This window comes from Coffea arabica, chromosome 1e (genome assembly GCF_036785885.1).
Source record: "Coffea arabica cultivar ET-39 chromosome 1e, Coffea Arabica ET-39 HiFi, whole genome shotgun sequence".
NCBI lineage: Eukaryota > Viridiplantae > Streptophyta > Magnoliopsida > Gentianales > Rubiaceae > Coffea > Coffea arabica.
Genome location: NC_092311.1, coordinates 42,063,870 through 42,078,525, shown reverse-complemented (window position 1 = coordinate 42,078,525; position 14,656 = coordinate 42,063,870). Strand labels below are relative to the sequence as shown.

The 14,656-nt window shown below is 33.0% G+C and overlaps 1 protein-coding gene across 2 annotated transcripts; it reads left to right on the top strand.

Annotated features, from left to right (window-relative positions):
- The first annotated feature begins 3,560 nt into the window (after positions 1 to 3,560).
- Positions 3,561 to 7,252, top strand: LOC140003977 (ETHYLENE INSENSITIVE 3-like 1 protein). Of its 2 annotated transcripts, none has more exons than XM_027225914.2 (2): positions 3,561 to 4,094; positions 4,950 to 7,252. In XM_027225914.2, exon 2 carries the CDS (start codon positions 5,048 to 5,050, stop codon positions 6,950 to 6,952), a length of 1,905 nt encoding a protein of 634 aa, XP_027081715.1. In that variant the 5' UTR covers positions 3,561 to 4,094; positions 4,950 to 5,047; the 3' UTR covers positions 6,953 to 7,252. The 2 variants fall into 2 exon arrangements, with proteins under 2 accessions (XP_027081715.1, XP_027081706.1); XM_027225905.2 differs by having other exon boundaries at positions 3,928 to 4,094; positions 4,885 to 7,252.
- Positions 7,253 to 14,656: the final 7,404 nt, after the last annotated feature.

Below are 14,656 nucleotides of genomic sequence, written 5' to 3'. Positions count from 1 at the left end.
TGTAATTAATCCTTTTCCTAAAACGAAAAACAAAAAAAATTAATAATGTAACTGAATTCAAATTTCAAAGCCTGGTAATTAAGAAATTTGAGTTTATTTCCAAAATAACCTTCCTGTCCAAAAATAATGCCAAAATGATTCACTTGCAATTTTTTTTTTGAGCTATTCACTTGCAAATTTTATTCCCTTACTAATGTGTATATTCCCACAAACTCCAAACCCGCAGGTTTGTCTCTACCCATTCTCATTATTCCATTTTGTATCTCTTTTCATTTTTTGCCCTCTCTCCTTTCTATTAGTCTTTTTTTTTTTTTTTGGGTCTTCTCAAGCCATACAACTTCTTATAGAACCTAAGATATAATCAACTAAGTTTTAAAATTCAATCCTTGGTGATTATTTAATAGTTCGAAATTCAATACTTGTATTTGCCACTCAAAGCTACTTAAGGTTGTTCTCTCTCTTTTTTATTTAATTATTGCACAACAACTACAAAACTTTTATGACATTTGGACTATTCTTAATGGTGGTTGATAACATATAATTTCTCACCTCATGTGTATGATAAAAGGCCAATGAGAAAAATTAGTTCTCCTCTACATCCATTAATTATGACTTGTGATATTTGAAGATTTAAATTTACCAAAATTATTTTCTAACATTTTATTTATCAGAATTAGTTTCTAACATGGTCACATGTATCCGTTGAATCTAGTATATTTATTGAATCTAGTAGGAGTATAGTTTTATTGAATCTAACATATTTACAATGTAATTGTTGAAGATTTATTGAATCTAGTATATTTACCAAAATGATTTATTGAATCTAGTAATTTACAATGTAATTGTTGAATATTATATTTTTATTTTATATAGTTCACCTATTCATGCTTCCAATTTCCCTTTTCCTTTTCCAATGAAAATTTTTTTATTTCTTCCAATTATTTTATGTCAAATTTTCTTTTTTTCTTTGTGGGCCTGGTTTACTTAAAAGTGTCTAAGGGCATCAAACAATTAGTAGAAAATTTATTATATGTTAAAATTTATTAGAGATGGATAATCTTATACTTGACATGTCCACATACTCTCCAATATAGAAAATGTCAAAATTTTAGTTCATCTTAATTGACAATTTATCCACAGATCCAAGCAGAAAACATCACTATGGGAATAAAATATAAAAGCGCTTCACTTCGGGAATTTTTATTTGAAAGAAGATTAGTTTGACAAAAAAAAAAACCCTAAGAAATTTTGTTCACTATTCAAAACATTTTTCATTTAATCTTGTTAGCGAGTTTCACAGTACCATACTACCAAGGAAAAACAAATTCTGAAATTGATGATAACAAACTCTTTAATGGGAGGAATGACTCACAGAGTAGCAAAAGAGAAAATTGGTAAGGGAATTGAAGAACTATTGGCTTTATGGCCACTTTTAAATAAAGAAATCATCTAAAATTGACGGATGCAATTGAAATGCTAAATCATGAATCATGATCGAGATTCTAAATCTTTTACTAAAATGAAATTAGACATAATTTGATTTAATTTTGGTAAAAATAGAATCTAACATGCTTTGTCAAATGCACATTAACTCCCATCTCTATCATTATCAAATTATTTTTTTCAAAGAAAATAAAAAGAAACTTCCATTTTTGCCAATTTTTTACTTTTTATTTTTAGAAAACGAGATTTATTATTATAACGAGAATAGTATACTTAAATATAATATAAAAAACACTGATTAAGGTCTAACCTAATCATTTTCTATTCATATGAAATCACCAAGTAGATTTTCTTAGAACATAAGAAAGAAAAAAGAAGAAATTGATCTTTAATAGTTTAGAATATTATACAAAGAATTTTTGTTGGTTGTCACGAAACTTTTGTCATATATTTTCTAAAGAGCTCCACACTGCAATGCTATCACAAAGAAACAATTTGTAAATTTAGAAGAAACTCATTAGTGAACAATAGAATATATGAAGAACCAATTTGCAAATTTAGAAGAAACTCATTAATGAAACAAGAGAATTTGAAAAATAACAAAGTAAAGCCATTTTAAAAAAAAAAAAGTAGAATAAAGGCAAGCTTAACGGCTTCAAAATTTTGTTTAAATTAAGAAATAAATGTACGATTCAACAAATATTGGTAAAATGGGTTGAAACGTCAAATCTTAATTGCTCATTATTCTATTATGGGTCAAATCAGGAATAATGTCTTCTATTTGTAGTGCAAATTAGGAATTATAATCTTTTAGTTCTAAATATAATTAATTTCATACAAATGTTGTCAATTTAGCCTAGGTAGAATCTTCTTTTTCAAGGGATCAGATTGGCAGCCAAGTAGGATCTTAAATAACTAATACTATCAAAATATCATTAATTAACTCGCAATCACTAAATTTCTTTTTGTTACTCAAAAATATGAAGAAAATCTCATTAATTTGTTAATAAAAAATTTTAATAGTTGAAAACCGTTCTTTGTTGAATTTCTATTGGACTATGTAAATACTTCTTGCAGCATAAAAGTTTCATTGGTACTACCAACAAAAGAAAGAAAAATAGAACAAGAAATTAATTTGTTAGCCACAATACACTTAATAAATATACAAGATAAAACGCATCTGACAAAAGAAATCACGTAAAAGAACTAGAGATCTTTATTGCTATCTTATTTTAATGAATTGCATTGATATTTTAAATCATTGCAATCTTTAAATCAAATTAGATAATTTTTCTTTTATTTGTTGTAGAATTAAAAATTGATAAGCTTATTTTCCCAAACATATAATTAGTATTCCTTAAATAGCAGATTCTTTTTATGCCTCGAATGAGTTAATAACCTCTTAAATGATGACCATAATTTGCATCTGCTTCCTTGCCCCACAACAAATCTTTTTTCTAGAAAAATTAAATAACTAAAACCTCATTAATATATTAATTGTTGATAGCATTCCTTTCTACAATTTAGGACAATGAAAAATCTTTTTTCTTTTATTATATTACCAAGGCTTTAACAAAAGAGAAAATGTTTAATAACAAACTTTATATATGGACAATAGAAAAGCGCCTGGAGAAAGCAAAAAAAAAAATAAAAAAATTGTATGATGAATGAACCACGTATCTTTATTGCATTCTTTATATACGTAACTCGCGTAAATTTAATGACACGCACCGATTTGGTAAAGCGTAGTAGAAACTCGTAATCGCTAATCTTAGATCAAATTAGATATCCTTTTATTTCTTTGCAGAAGAACTCAGAAACTAATAAATTAGTGTCCAACAAATGTATAAGAAGTAGATTTTTTTGCCCAATGGAGTATAATAACCTTCCAAACAATACCCATAATTTCTCTTTGCTTCCATATTTCACCGTCCCATTTCCTTGCGGACTCAAAACGCATAATACACCAAATCATTTCTACCACCGCAGGAAAAAAGAAAAATGAAAAGAAGACAAACATGAGTTATGACCCACATTTTCTTCCCTTATCCTCTACCCCTAAATTTATTGCATCCTCGCTATAAAGACCAAACAAGATGAAGATGGAAGAACACCACAAGTCACACACACAACACGCACTACTTCCTCCACCAACACACACGGTCCCAACTCTGTCCCCTGCCTTAATTGTGAATTCATCTCAAAAGTCATTCACTCTTTTCTTTCATCTCCCAAAAAAACAAGTCCCCAACTCCAAAAACTCTTATCCCAATCCCAATAAACAAACAAGAATATAGTACTACAAATTTAGCTCGACTCTCTTATCTTCATATTAGTTGTTTTTCCCGAATGAAGTTTTGACTGAATAAGTTAATATTTGTGCATTTTTTAGCGTTATCAGACTGCAGCAGCCGACACTTTTCACCTCCCAATACACCACCACGTAGTCTAATATTTTAATCAATATAAAACTACTTATATAACACTGTAACTCCACCACTTTGCCCCGGTTCCTCCTCTCTCTCACTTTCCTCTCTCTTTCCTTTGTTGGCTTTCTACTTTCTATCTATTTTGGTCCATGGTCTGAAGGGTCAATTATTCTTGCAAGGAGAGAGTGGAAGTTGAAAAAGAGTTGGGAGATGAACTCTGAGGTAACAGAAGTTCTTCCTTTTTTTCTTGCAGAGTCTTGAAAATAGGATAAAAATGGTTTCTTGTGGCTTTTTTATGTTCAAGTTGAGATCTTTTTGTGTTTAGTATGCTTATGCTGGTTGTCTTTTTTACTGTTTTTGTGTGTCTTGTGGAAAGCCTAGATGGATTCTTGTATGTTATATGAGCTTTTTTGCTTTATCATGCTGTTTTTTTGGTTGTAGTATTGGCCATCAAGCCTCTAGCTTTTGATCATATATGAGCTTTTTTGGTCCTTTTGATTTCTGGGTTTTGCTTGAATTTGGTCTGGCTTTGTTGTTCGTGTTTGTCTCTGATGGAAACAGTGTTCTTCTGAGCAGTTTTGTGGTATTTGGTTGAGGTTTTAGTGAATATCAAGGGTATATCAGATCTAGGGAAGTCTGTGAATTTGTGAATCAGGTTTCCTGATGTGGAATCTTTTCTCTCTTTAGTTCTATGGAAATAGTCGATTGGATTTTGGTGGATAAAGTTGACATGTGTCAGATCTGGGAGTTTTTTGGTGATTGGTTTTCTGTCACAGATGTAAAGATGATCTTAACCAGTTTCTGAAGGCTTCTTTTTACATGTTCCTTGCAGTCGGTATTCATGTTATATTTTTATGTTGACATGTTTGTAGTTGGCTTTTTCATTTGAACTTGATTCTGGAGTGGAATAAAATTAGCAGTGACTTATTTTTTGGTTTGATTAAACATTCTTAGTGTATAACTCTGGATCCATGCTGAGGGTTTGTTTTCACTTTTTGATCTATTTTTGCAGGTTGGTATGACTATGTGATATCTTATTAAAGTGTTAGTATATGTAATACTTGCTCTTTTCTGCAGGAGAATTGGTTGATTTAAGACTGAGGTTTATCAGTTGGATAACCTTAACAAGTCCTTTGAAGTTTGGTGTCAATTTTGAGAGTCTACTACCTTGAACAATGATGATGTTCGACGATATCGGGTTTTGCGGTGATCTGGAGTTCTTTTCTGCTCCACTCAAGGAAGCAGATTCAGTAACTCCTCAGGCTGAACCTGAATCAGACCCAGTTGTTGATGATGACTATACTGATGAGGAAATTGATGTTGATGAACTGGAAAGGAGGATGTGGAGGGATAAGATGCGTCTGAAAAGGCTCAAGGAAATGAATAAAGGCAAGGATGGTGTTGATGTGGCCAAACAGAGGCAGTCCCAAGAGCAGGCTAGGAGAAAGAAGATGTCAAGGGCACAAGATGGAATATTGAAGTATATGCTGAAAATGATGGAAGTGTGTAAGGCTCAAGGGTTTGTCTATGGGATTATTCCTGAAAAAGGGAAACCAGTAAGTGGTGCATCTGACAATCTCAGGGAGTGGTGGAAGGACAAGGTCAGATTTGATCGTAACGGCCCTGCTGCCATCTCCAAATACCAGGCAGATAATTCAATCCCTGGCAAGAATGAGGGCTGTAATCCTGTTGGTCCTACACCACATACTCTGCAAGAGCTTCAAGATACCACCCTTGGATCATTGTTGTCAGCCCTGATGCAGCACTGTGATCCCCCTCAGAGGAGATTTCCATTAGAGAAGGGTGTTCCGCCACCATGGTGGCCCACAGGGAATGAGGAGTGGTGGCCTCAATTGGGCTTGCAGAAGGATCAAGGCCCTCCACCTTACAAGAAGCCTCATGATCTGAAAAAGGCATGGAAGGTGGGTGTTCTAACGGCTGTGATCAAGCACATGTCTCCTGATATTGCCAAGATTCGCAAGCTTGTAAGGCAATCAAAGTGCTTGCAGGACAAGATGACTGCCAAGGAGAGTGCAACGTGGCTCGCCATCATCAACCAAGAGGAGACTTTGGCTCGAGAACTATTCCCTGATCGGTGCCCTCCTTTGTCGTCATCTGGTGGCAGCGGATCTTTCGCAATGAATGACAGCAGTGAGTATGACGTGGAAGGTGTCGAAGATGAGCCTAACTTTGACGTACAGGAGCAAAAGCCAAGTAATCTTCATCTGTTGAATATGGCAACCGACAGGTTTAAAGATAGGCTTCCTGTTCAGCAACAATCTCATGCAATTAAGGATGAAGTCGTAACCAATTTAGACTTTGCCAGAAAGAGGAAGCCAGCTAATGAGTTGGATGTCATGATCGATCACAAAATCTACACGTGTGAGTTCCTTCAATGTCCTCATAGCGAACTTCGCCACGGATTTCAGGACAGATCTTCCAGAGATAATCATCAACTATCTTGTCCTTTTCGAAATTCTCCACAATTTGGAGTTTCGAATTTTAACGTTAATGACGTCAAGCCGATGGTCTTTCCTCAGTCATTTGTCCAGCCAAAGTCTGCTGCCCTGCCAGTTAATGCAAACCCACCATCCTTCAATCTATCAGGGATTGGAGTTCCAGAAGATGGGCAAAGGATGATCAATGACCTCATGTCATTTTATGAGTCTAATATCCAAGGCAACAAGAATGCAGATTCTGGGAATGCCGCTGTGATTAAAGAGCAATCTGTTCAGCAACCTGGCATGCAATGTCAATCTGACAATTACCTTCATGGCCAAGGGATAATGATGGAGGGTAATATCTTTGAAGATACTAATGTATCCAGCAACCGTTCTATTTTTCAGCAGGGAGATCGTTTTGAAGATACTAACATTCCAGCTAGTCGCCCCATGTTTCAGCATGGTGACCGGTTTGACCAGTGCAAGATAACAAGTTCTCCATTCAACAACTCCAATGAGAATTTCCAGTTCATGTTCGGGTCACCATTCAATCTACCTTCTGTTGACTTTACTGAAGGCTTGCCTGGGATTTCGAGGGATAATGCATCAAAGCAGGACCTCCCAATATGGTACCATTAAGAAAAGATTAGCTGAAATGAGTATCAAGTAGTCAGTCTTGGCAATCAATCAAAGCAAAGCTCGTTCCGGTGATCGGAGGGTTCATCAGATAATAGGTCTATCTGCTCTATAAGGTGGATTTTTAATCGCCAGAATATTATCTTAGTTTGTTGTTTTCCTTACATTGTAGTTATAGAAGTTGTAAGGGCTAGTCATGGTTGTAATAAACAGGTGCGGATGGTCCCCTGAACATTTGACCATGTTGTTGAAATTATTAGACTTTTAGATGATGTTATATATAAAATTATATATATCCTATTATCTGTCGTTTGCTATATTAATTTAATATATTGCTTTTGTACAAACCACAAGGTGGAGGAGGTATATGCCCCTCTGAAGTCTCCTCCACTTGGTGTTTCAGCCTAGTTGTATTTTGTTGAATGAGGTTTGAATGAGACTTAAATTCCTTTGTCCAGTCATTACCCTGTTGAATGGAAATAGTAGTTGGAAGGTGCCAAGTTCATTCCTCTTGCAAACAAGCTGAAGTGTGACATATGCTTTGTCTGCCAAGTGGAAAACAGTGTCATCTTCTGGCATCAGTCTTAGCTAAACTTTGATAATTTGATGTTTACTTCTACTCATTTGAAAAGTGAATTATTCAGGAATTGAAGTAGTAGGGTAGGTGTTACCATCAGCAGCTGGCTATTGAGGATTGATTAACATGGTAAAGGGCATTTGTCAGATTAATTATATGTTTGGAGTTTGAATTGCTCTTCTTTTCCTCATCTGCTGAAAATGAGGTCAAGGAAAGCCTACCTTTTCCTGATTTTCACTGTGCTTGGGAGGATCGACTACGCCAAAACAGCTAGCTTCAATCATACTTTTATGATGGCTGCCTAACTTTTGTTCTACGTTTTACTCTCTGTTGATTGGCATGGATCACAAAACTTTTTCCTAGGTAGTTCTTCTGTAGTAACCATAATGTTGTTATTTAGGAACTTGTCTAACAATTTTAATATACTTGAGGTCCTGTTTGGATTGCAGTTTTTTAGAGTTTTTGTAGAAGATATACCGTAACAATTTAATATATATGAAGTAAAAAAGTGATTGGAAAATGTGTTCACTGAAAACGTAACAAATTTTTGGTGGAAAATTGCTTTCCAAACAAGGCGTAATTTTCTTGTAAAACTTGAAAATAGACCAGCCAAGTTTCAACACTTGGATTCATCTTGAGATGGACCACTTTCATTACTTAATATTTCTTTTCTTCGTGATGCTTTATTTTTTTCTTTTCTTTTGGAAAAGCCAATTTGGCTGATAAATAATTGAGTACTAACTGCGTTTCTTTAAGGCAGAATCAGAGAATCATGTTTGATTCTGACATTAGTAATAATATGCTTTTGACATCCATAAAACTAATATATACACTTAAGCAGCATGGCATAAGCATTAGAGGTTAGATGAACTAATCTTAATTAGTATTTTTGAGGCATCAGACATGAAGCTGGCTGGCTTTGTCTTCAACTCTGCACCTAGAAATATTCATTTTCAAGATTCTGCTGTTGTTTCTTGATTCTTCTGTCTGTTTTGTTGAGAAAACAAAAGGGTGTTACTTAATAGGATTAACCATCCCAAAAAAATGATCACTAAATTGGGATTTGGATGGACATATATAATCAGAAAAGAAAGAAGAACCTGAAGAAAAATATTGGTTCCTTAATGTTTCAGTTCTTTCTTGCTTTCATTGCATCAAGTTTTTCCATATTCATGAGCACAAACATGCATATTTTTCACATAATGTGGAAATCCAAAGAGCTTGGGGTATATGGAGAAAAATTAGGAAGAGGGAACAATTGAGTAGCATTTCAAAACCTTGAGTCAGACCTGAATGGATCGATCTCCTCAACTCACTTCTTCACATTTCTCCTCAACAACAAGTTATTTAGGTTACTTGAAAAATACTAGCAGCAGAGGCAGTTGACCATGGACAATATATTTAGGTTGCAGTTTTAAGCAACCAAAGAAAGATGCTGCAAGTGACAGCTAATTAAGAAATTATTTGACTTGAAAACAACTGGGATCATTACCAAGAACAAGCTATTAAAAAATCTACACTCAATAACGATAATCCGATTCTAAATGGAACAAACCATATGTTTGAATTTTGATCATCACTGCCCAAAAAAAAAAAAAAGAAATCTTCTAAGTAAGAAATTATTTGACTTCAAACACACCAATCAGTTTAAACAAAGGCAAGAAATTAGAATCCCAGCAGTCTCATGATGAAAAATTCAAGTCTAACAACTGCAAAAAAAAAAAACTCAACTCTGATCATGATCAACTGCTCCCCATCACTTCATTTGCAATCCACATTCTTCAACCTTTCAATAAATCGAAAGGGTACAAAGTGAAAATTTCAAGGGCATTTGGGGCCTCCTCTTTTAGTCTTCCAGTTATTGTAACAAGGGCAGACTTGTTTATTGCCATAGGTCCCGGGAGGCACACATCTGCATTTGAAGCAACATTTCTGACAGAAGAACATGCAAGGCTTCTTGTAAGCTGTTTTTGAGCATCTATATGTGCATGCACCAGGACACTCTGCATCAAGATTTGAATACAAAAGCACAAAAATCCCTCATCCGTTAGAATTTGTTGTACTCGATCCAAAATCCACAACATTGTTAAGTTCCACAAAGCAACATAATTTAGTTCAAGATTAAGCATGAAAAATCTTGTACTTCTTTAAAAATGTCTATATTGCATGTTTACATGATATAAACATTTATTCACAAATCACAACTCAAATTAGTGACCGAGTTTTATAAATGTTTTTCCAAAAGAAATCTTTTAGTGTGCATTTTATCAAGTTTAGACAATATAAAGATTGACTAATCTTGTGTAAATATTTTGCTAAAGAAAGTTGTTAATCTGTGTTATTGCAAAGAATATATAATCCTGCATTTGAGTTTTGCCAAATAAAATAATGAGGGGACAGCAATGAGGGGAGGTGCTTGTGTTTGATGCATTGAGAACTGTCTGAAATGAAGTGGACAATCTCTGCAGAAATGCCAAACCAATAATTTAATTATTTGGCATTAGATCATTACTGAGCACTTTGATGAACTTCTGTTTGTTTAAACTGAAAAATCAAAGAGAGAGAGAGAGGTAGAAAAAAATATATTTTTTATGCTGATTTTTATCTGGCCATCAATATTTAATCATCTTCGTGGCAATCAACTACTGGACCAAACATCCCATGAAAAACTCACACGTTTATTGGTTAATGAAGGATTAAATTATATTGTTCCATCCTCTTGTAATCATCTGTGGAAAACTTAAATAAACTCTTCCTTTAAAAAAAAAAAAAAAAAAAAAACTCTGCTCTATTTCATTATGTTTAATTGGATGTACTAAAATGTTGAAATCTTGCCAACCAACAAATTAGAGTGATTAATTTCCTAAATAATAAAGATCCCTACTACCTATATCGGCGTAAAAATACTTTTTATTAAAACCAAAAAAATATTGGAATAAAATCATTAAGCACTAAGAAAGTAAATATGAGAGAGATGGGATGAATTAGGATATTTTTTTTGCTAATTCAGTTTGGTGGGTTTGTGCTCCCGAATCCTGAACATATTAAATGTGCATGCACGTAAATGAGCTGGCCAGATTAATTTTGCTGGCAAGAACCATTTGGGGGTCTTGAATCAGAAATAAAGATTCCAAACTAAAATCAGGGTAAATACCATGCATTAAAGATTTTTATTGCTTGCCGAATTAATCTCTGATACTTATGTATAAAATTCTATGCATAATGACACGGTTTTGTAGACATCATTTAATTACAAAATTTATGGAGGAAATTTTGTTAATATCTTGCAAGTAATTCTATCATTAATTGTTTCAATACTATTGCCATTACCTAAGGTTTTCTTGGTTTGGTTCCCTCGTTATAGTAAACAACAACAAGCAATATTTATAAATAGGATACCAAGAAGAAAATAAAGCCAGAGAAGATGGAGAAGATGGATCTACATAGTTGACCTTAAAATGGTTACCAGAAAAACTTTGTGTTTGGATTGCATTTTTCATGATTTTTTATGGAAAAATTACTGTAGCGATTTAATGTATGTGAGGAAAAAAGGTAATAGGGAAATGTGATCACGAAAGACGACGTAATTTTCCGACGGCAAACGGCAATCCAAACAAGGCTTTGAGTTTGTTTTCCTTTCATCATGATTTGACAAAGTATAAGATTAACTTTTAGTGCTAACATGTTTTGATTCATCAACATATCATCTACCTACTCAATGATTGTCAATAGGTTCAAGTTTTTCTCAATTGACTTTGGAGATTGAAGTGCTTTTTGTTGACACGTGTTTAGCTAATGCAGATGTTAAAGGTCAACCCTTTGTTTATTATTATTATTTTTTTTTCAACTCTTTTAGCAGTAATGATATAACAAATAGAATGAATATTATGTAAAATTTTTTGACATTTTGTTCTTTTGCTTTTCATTTCAGAAAATAGCAATCCAAATAAATCGGATAAGTTACAGAAAAAGTAGACTCAAAACTTGCTTAGGTTCATCATCTTCTACTTTTCATTCTGTGTCCTTAGGAAGCAATAATTAATTTCACTTTCATTGTTGTTGCATGGATCTACACTTTTTACTCGACCCTTTATCATTTTCAACCAAGTGAAAAATCACTCTTAAGTGTTAGGTTTGACAATGTTATTTATTCTTAGATCTTGCTTGTTAGGTGGTTTGCCTAGGTAAAATCCTTACTAGGTAACGTAGCTCACTCCATTAGGTCAGTTGGCTGCCTCACTCCATCTTATGATAAGTTCTTGTGAAAATTTGCAGAAACATGAAAGAAATTGTAGTTACACTTGTTCAAATTCATACATTGAAGTTACATAAAAATTGTGGTTGACAATTATATAGGTACTTTACCCTTGTAACCCCATTAATTTTGGCCAGCATTTGATTAAGTTGATGAAAATTTTCTGCTTTCTATTGCCCCCAAAAAAAAAAAAAAAAAAAAAAAAACGTAGGTTCTACAGTACTAATTTTGTATATATGGTTACTAGGTTGGGCTTGGCCTTTGTCACTTAATCCTTAATTGTTGGAGGTATCATACTTAGGTATTTATCAACTTCTACAACTTTAAAACTCTCAAAAGAGAATTGCACCCTTCTTAGTTGAGTTAGTATAAGTATAGTTGGTAGATGGTTTCTAAAATACTACATATGAAAATATTGCACAAGTTCTCTTTGGGCATCCTTAACGCTAGATGCAAGTTCTTAATGCGTGTGTAAATCTACATATAACAGATTTAATTACTGATATAGTGATAGGCAGTGAAAAGTACGGTATGATACAAGAATATATATAGCATTCTCAACGTGTAAAAATTTCTTTTCTCGAAAGAAATGTAGTAAACAACATAGCACCACAACCACGTAAAGGTTTGTCCTTTTACTTTCTAGCCAAATCATCCAAAAAAATAAAAGTTGTAGAGATTCATTACATTAACCCTAGTTTGGTATGCAAGAATGTCTAGAATTGAAAGACCTTTCCATCCAGAATACGTTTCCATCCAGAATGACGGGAAAAAAGTTTACGATTCTAGGGTTTGGTAGAAAAGTCAGAATGAAATGTTTACTGAGTTTTCAATGTTTAGTATAATCAATACTTAGATGTCAAAATAGAATATACTAAATACAAATATGACTAAATTGCACTAAATTAATATATAGGATGTAATATGTCTTATTGCTTTTTTTTTCATTTTTTTCTATAATAGTATTTGCCTATTTATGTAAATTTTTGATATTTTTACTTCAAAAATAAATGAAGATTAATGTCAAAATTCTTCAATTGTAATACTTGATTCATTTTAATATATAGATTTGCAAGTTAAAATTTTGCATTTACTAGCAATATAATTAGCAACATAAAATATAAATTGCATGAAGTCAAACAACTATAATTTATTTTTAATCTATTTTCAATTTTGATAAGATGCAAAAAAAAACCTTCACAATTGTTCAAAAGTCCAAGAATAAAGTATCTTAAAACATTTCTTTCTTAGTATAAAAGAAAAAAATTATTTAAGATACAAGAAAAATTAATTATTATGAAAAATTACATTCAAATATTAATTGAGCTTACAAATAGGCTAAGATATCATGATGCAGCGTAAAAATTTATAAGCATAAATTCGACATCTTTGTATTTAGGCATTACACAATAAAGGTGGAAAGAGCTTTCCCCGAGTATTTTTAAGGAATAGGATTCCAAAAAAAAAATTGGAATAAACATTCAGGTAGAAAGGGCTTTTTCACTCAAATGAATCATACCAAATGCTGGAATCGAATGGACAAGTTGGAAAGGCATTTCATTTTCAAGCCATTTCTACTTACCAAACAAGGGATAAAAAAGCTTTCCATTAATCACTATCAAAAGTGAGTATCAAGTTCAAATTATTCAGGAATCCACAAGGTTACAACTTTATGAAAAGTCCTTTCATGTCGGCAATGGGGATATATCATTATAGAAACTAGAAAGAAAAGGTACTGCCAAACAAAGTCTTACCGCACTAACGCACATGGACCTGAGGGCCCAAAGGATGTCCCACAGGTTCTATGTTCGGCCTGAGTTGTGTTTGGGCCCAATTTTGTTCGCATGCTTATCACCACTTGTAAGATTTTTTGTTAGGCCTCCAAGTTGTGTTTGATATATAATTGTTTTTCATTTTGTTACAATTGGTGAAACTTACTACAAGACAATTTTCTTAAGTTTTTGGATTTACATTGACCTTTTCCAAGTATAGTGGATTTAAATTCACAATTATAGCTATCTATCTAGTGGTTTTTTTTTTTTTTTGGTGCAGAAGATTTTATATTTAATTTACAGATGCAATAAATCCGATAATTAGATAGTTTTTAGTAGTTAAACCTCAATAAAAAGAAATTTGACGTATAAATTAAACTCATGAAGGATTTTGTAAAAGCTAGTATATTAAACTATATTGATCAAATATACCAACATTTTTTTTTTGTAAATAATAAACCAAAATATCAGACGAAATCAGCAATGTTTAACTTTTTTTTCTTTTCCTTTCTCTTTCATAGGCTTTTTCTCTTTTACAATTATCAGTATTTTATATTTATAAAAGTAAATAATTTTCACTTCTAACTCACCATAAACACAAAAGCCACTCCAATAAAGAAGGGTTTCTAGAAGGGTTAATTCCACTTTGTCCCCCCAAACTTTGGACGATTACCCACTTAAGTCCCTAAACTTCAAAATGGGACACTTAAGTCCCTAAACTTATAAATACCTCCCACTTAAGGAAATTTATTAACAAATCCTGAATGTCATTGGTGGTCGAAGTGTCCCATTTTATAAGTTCAGGGACTTAAGTGGGAGGTATTTATAAGTTTAGGAACTTAAGTGTCCCATTTTGAAGTTTAGGGATTTAAGTGGATAATCGTCCAAAGTTTGGGGGGACAAAGTGGAATTAACCCTTTCTAGAATGATTATACTTTATATCATATCACCAAAAAGCATAATAGTAGTATACTTTTGGAGATATGACTCTTGAAACTTGCTTTCTTGTTTTCATTAGGTTTTGGTAAATGGATTCTCCATTCATGCACGTAAGCCCATACTCACATGTAATGCTGGTGAAAGTGATCTACAATCTATCTATC

Bases quoted from the DNA above. Each gene is read 5' to 3' on its own strand.
- LOC140003977 (XM_027225914.2), top strand. From the start codon at position 5,048: ATGATGATGTTCGACGATATCGGGTTTTGCGGTGATCTGGAGTTCTTT.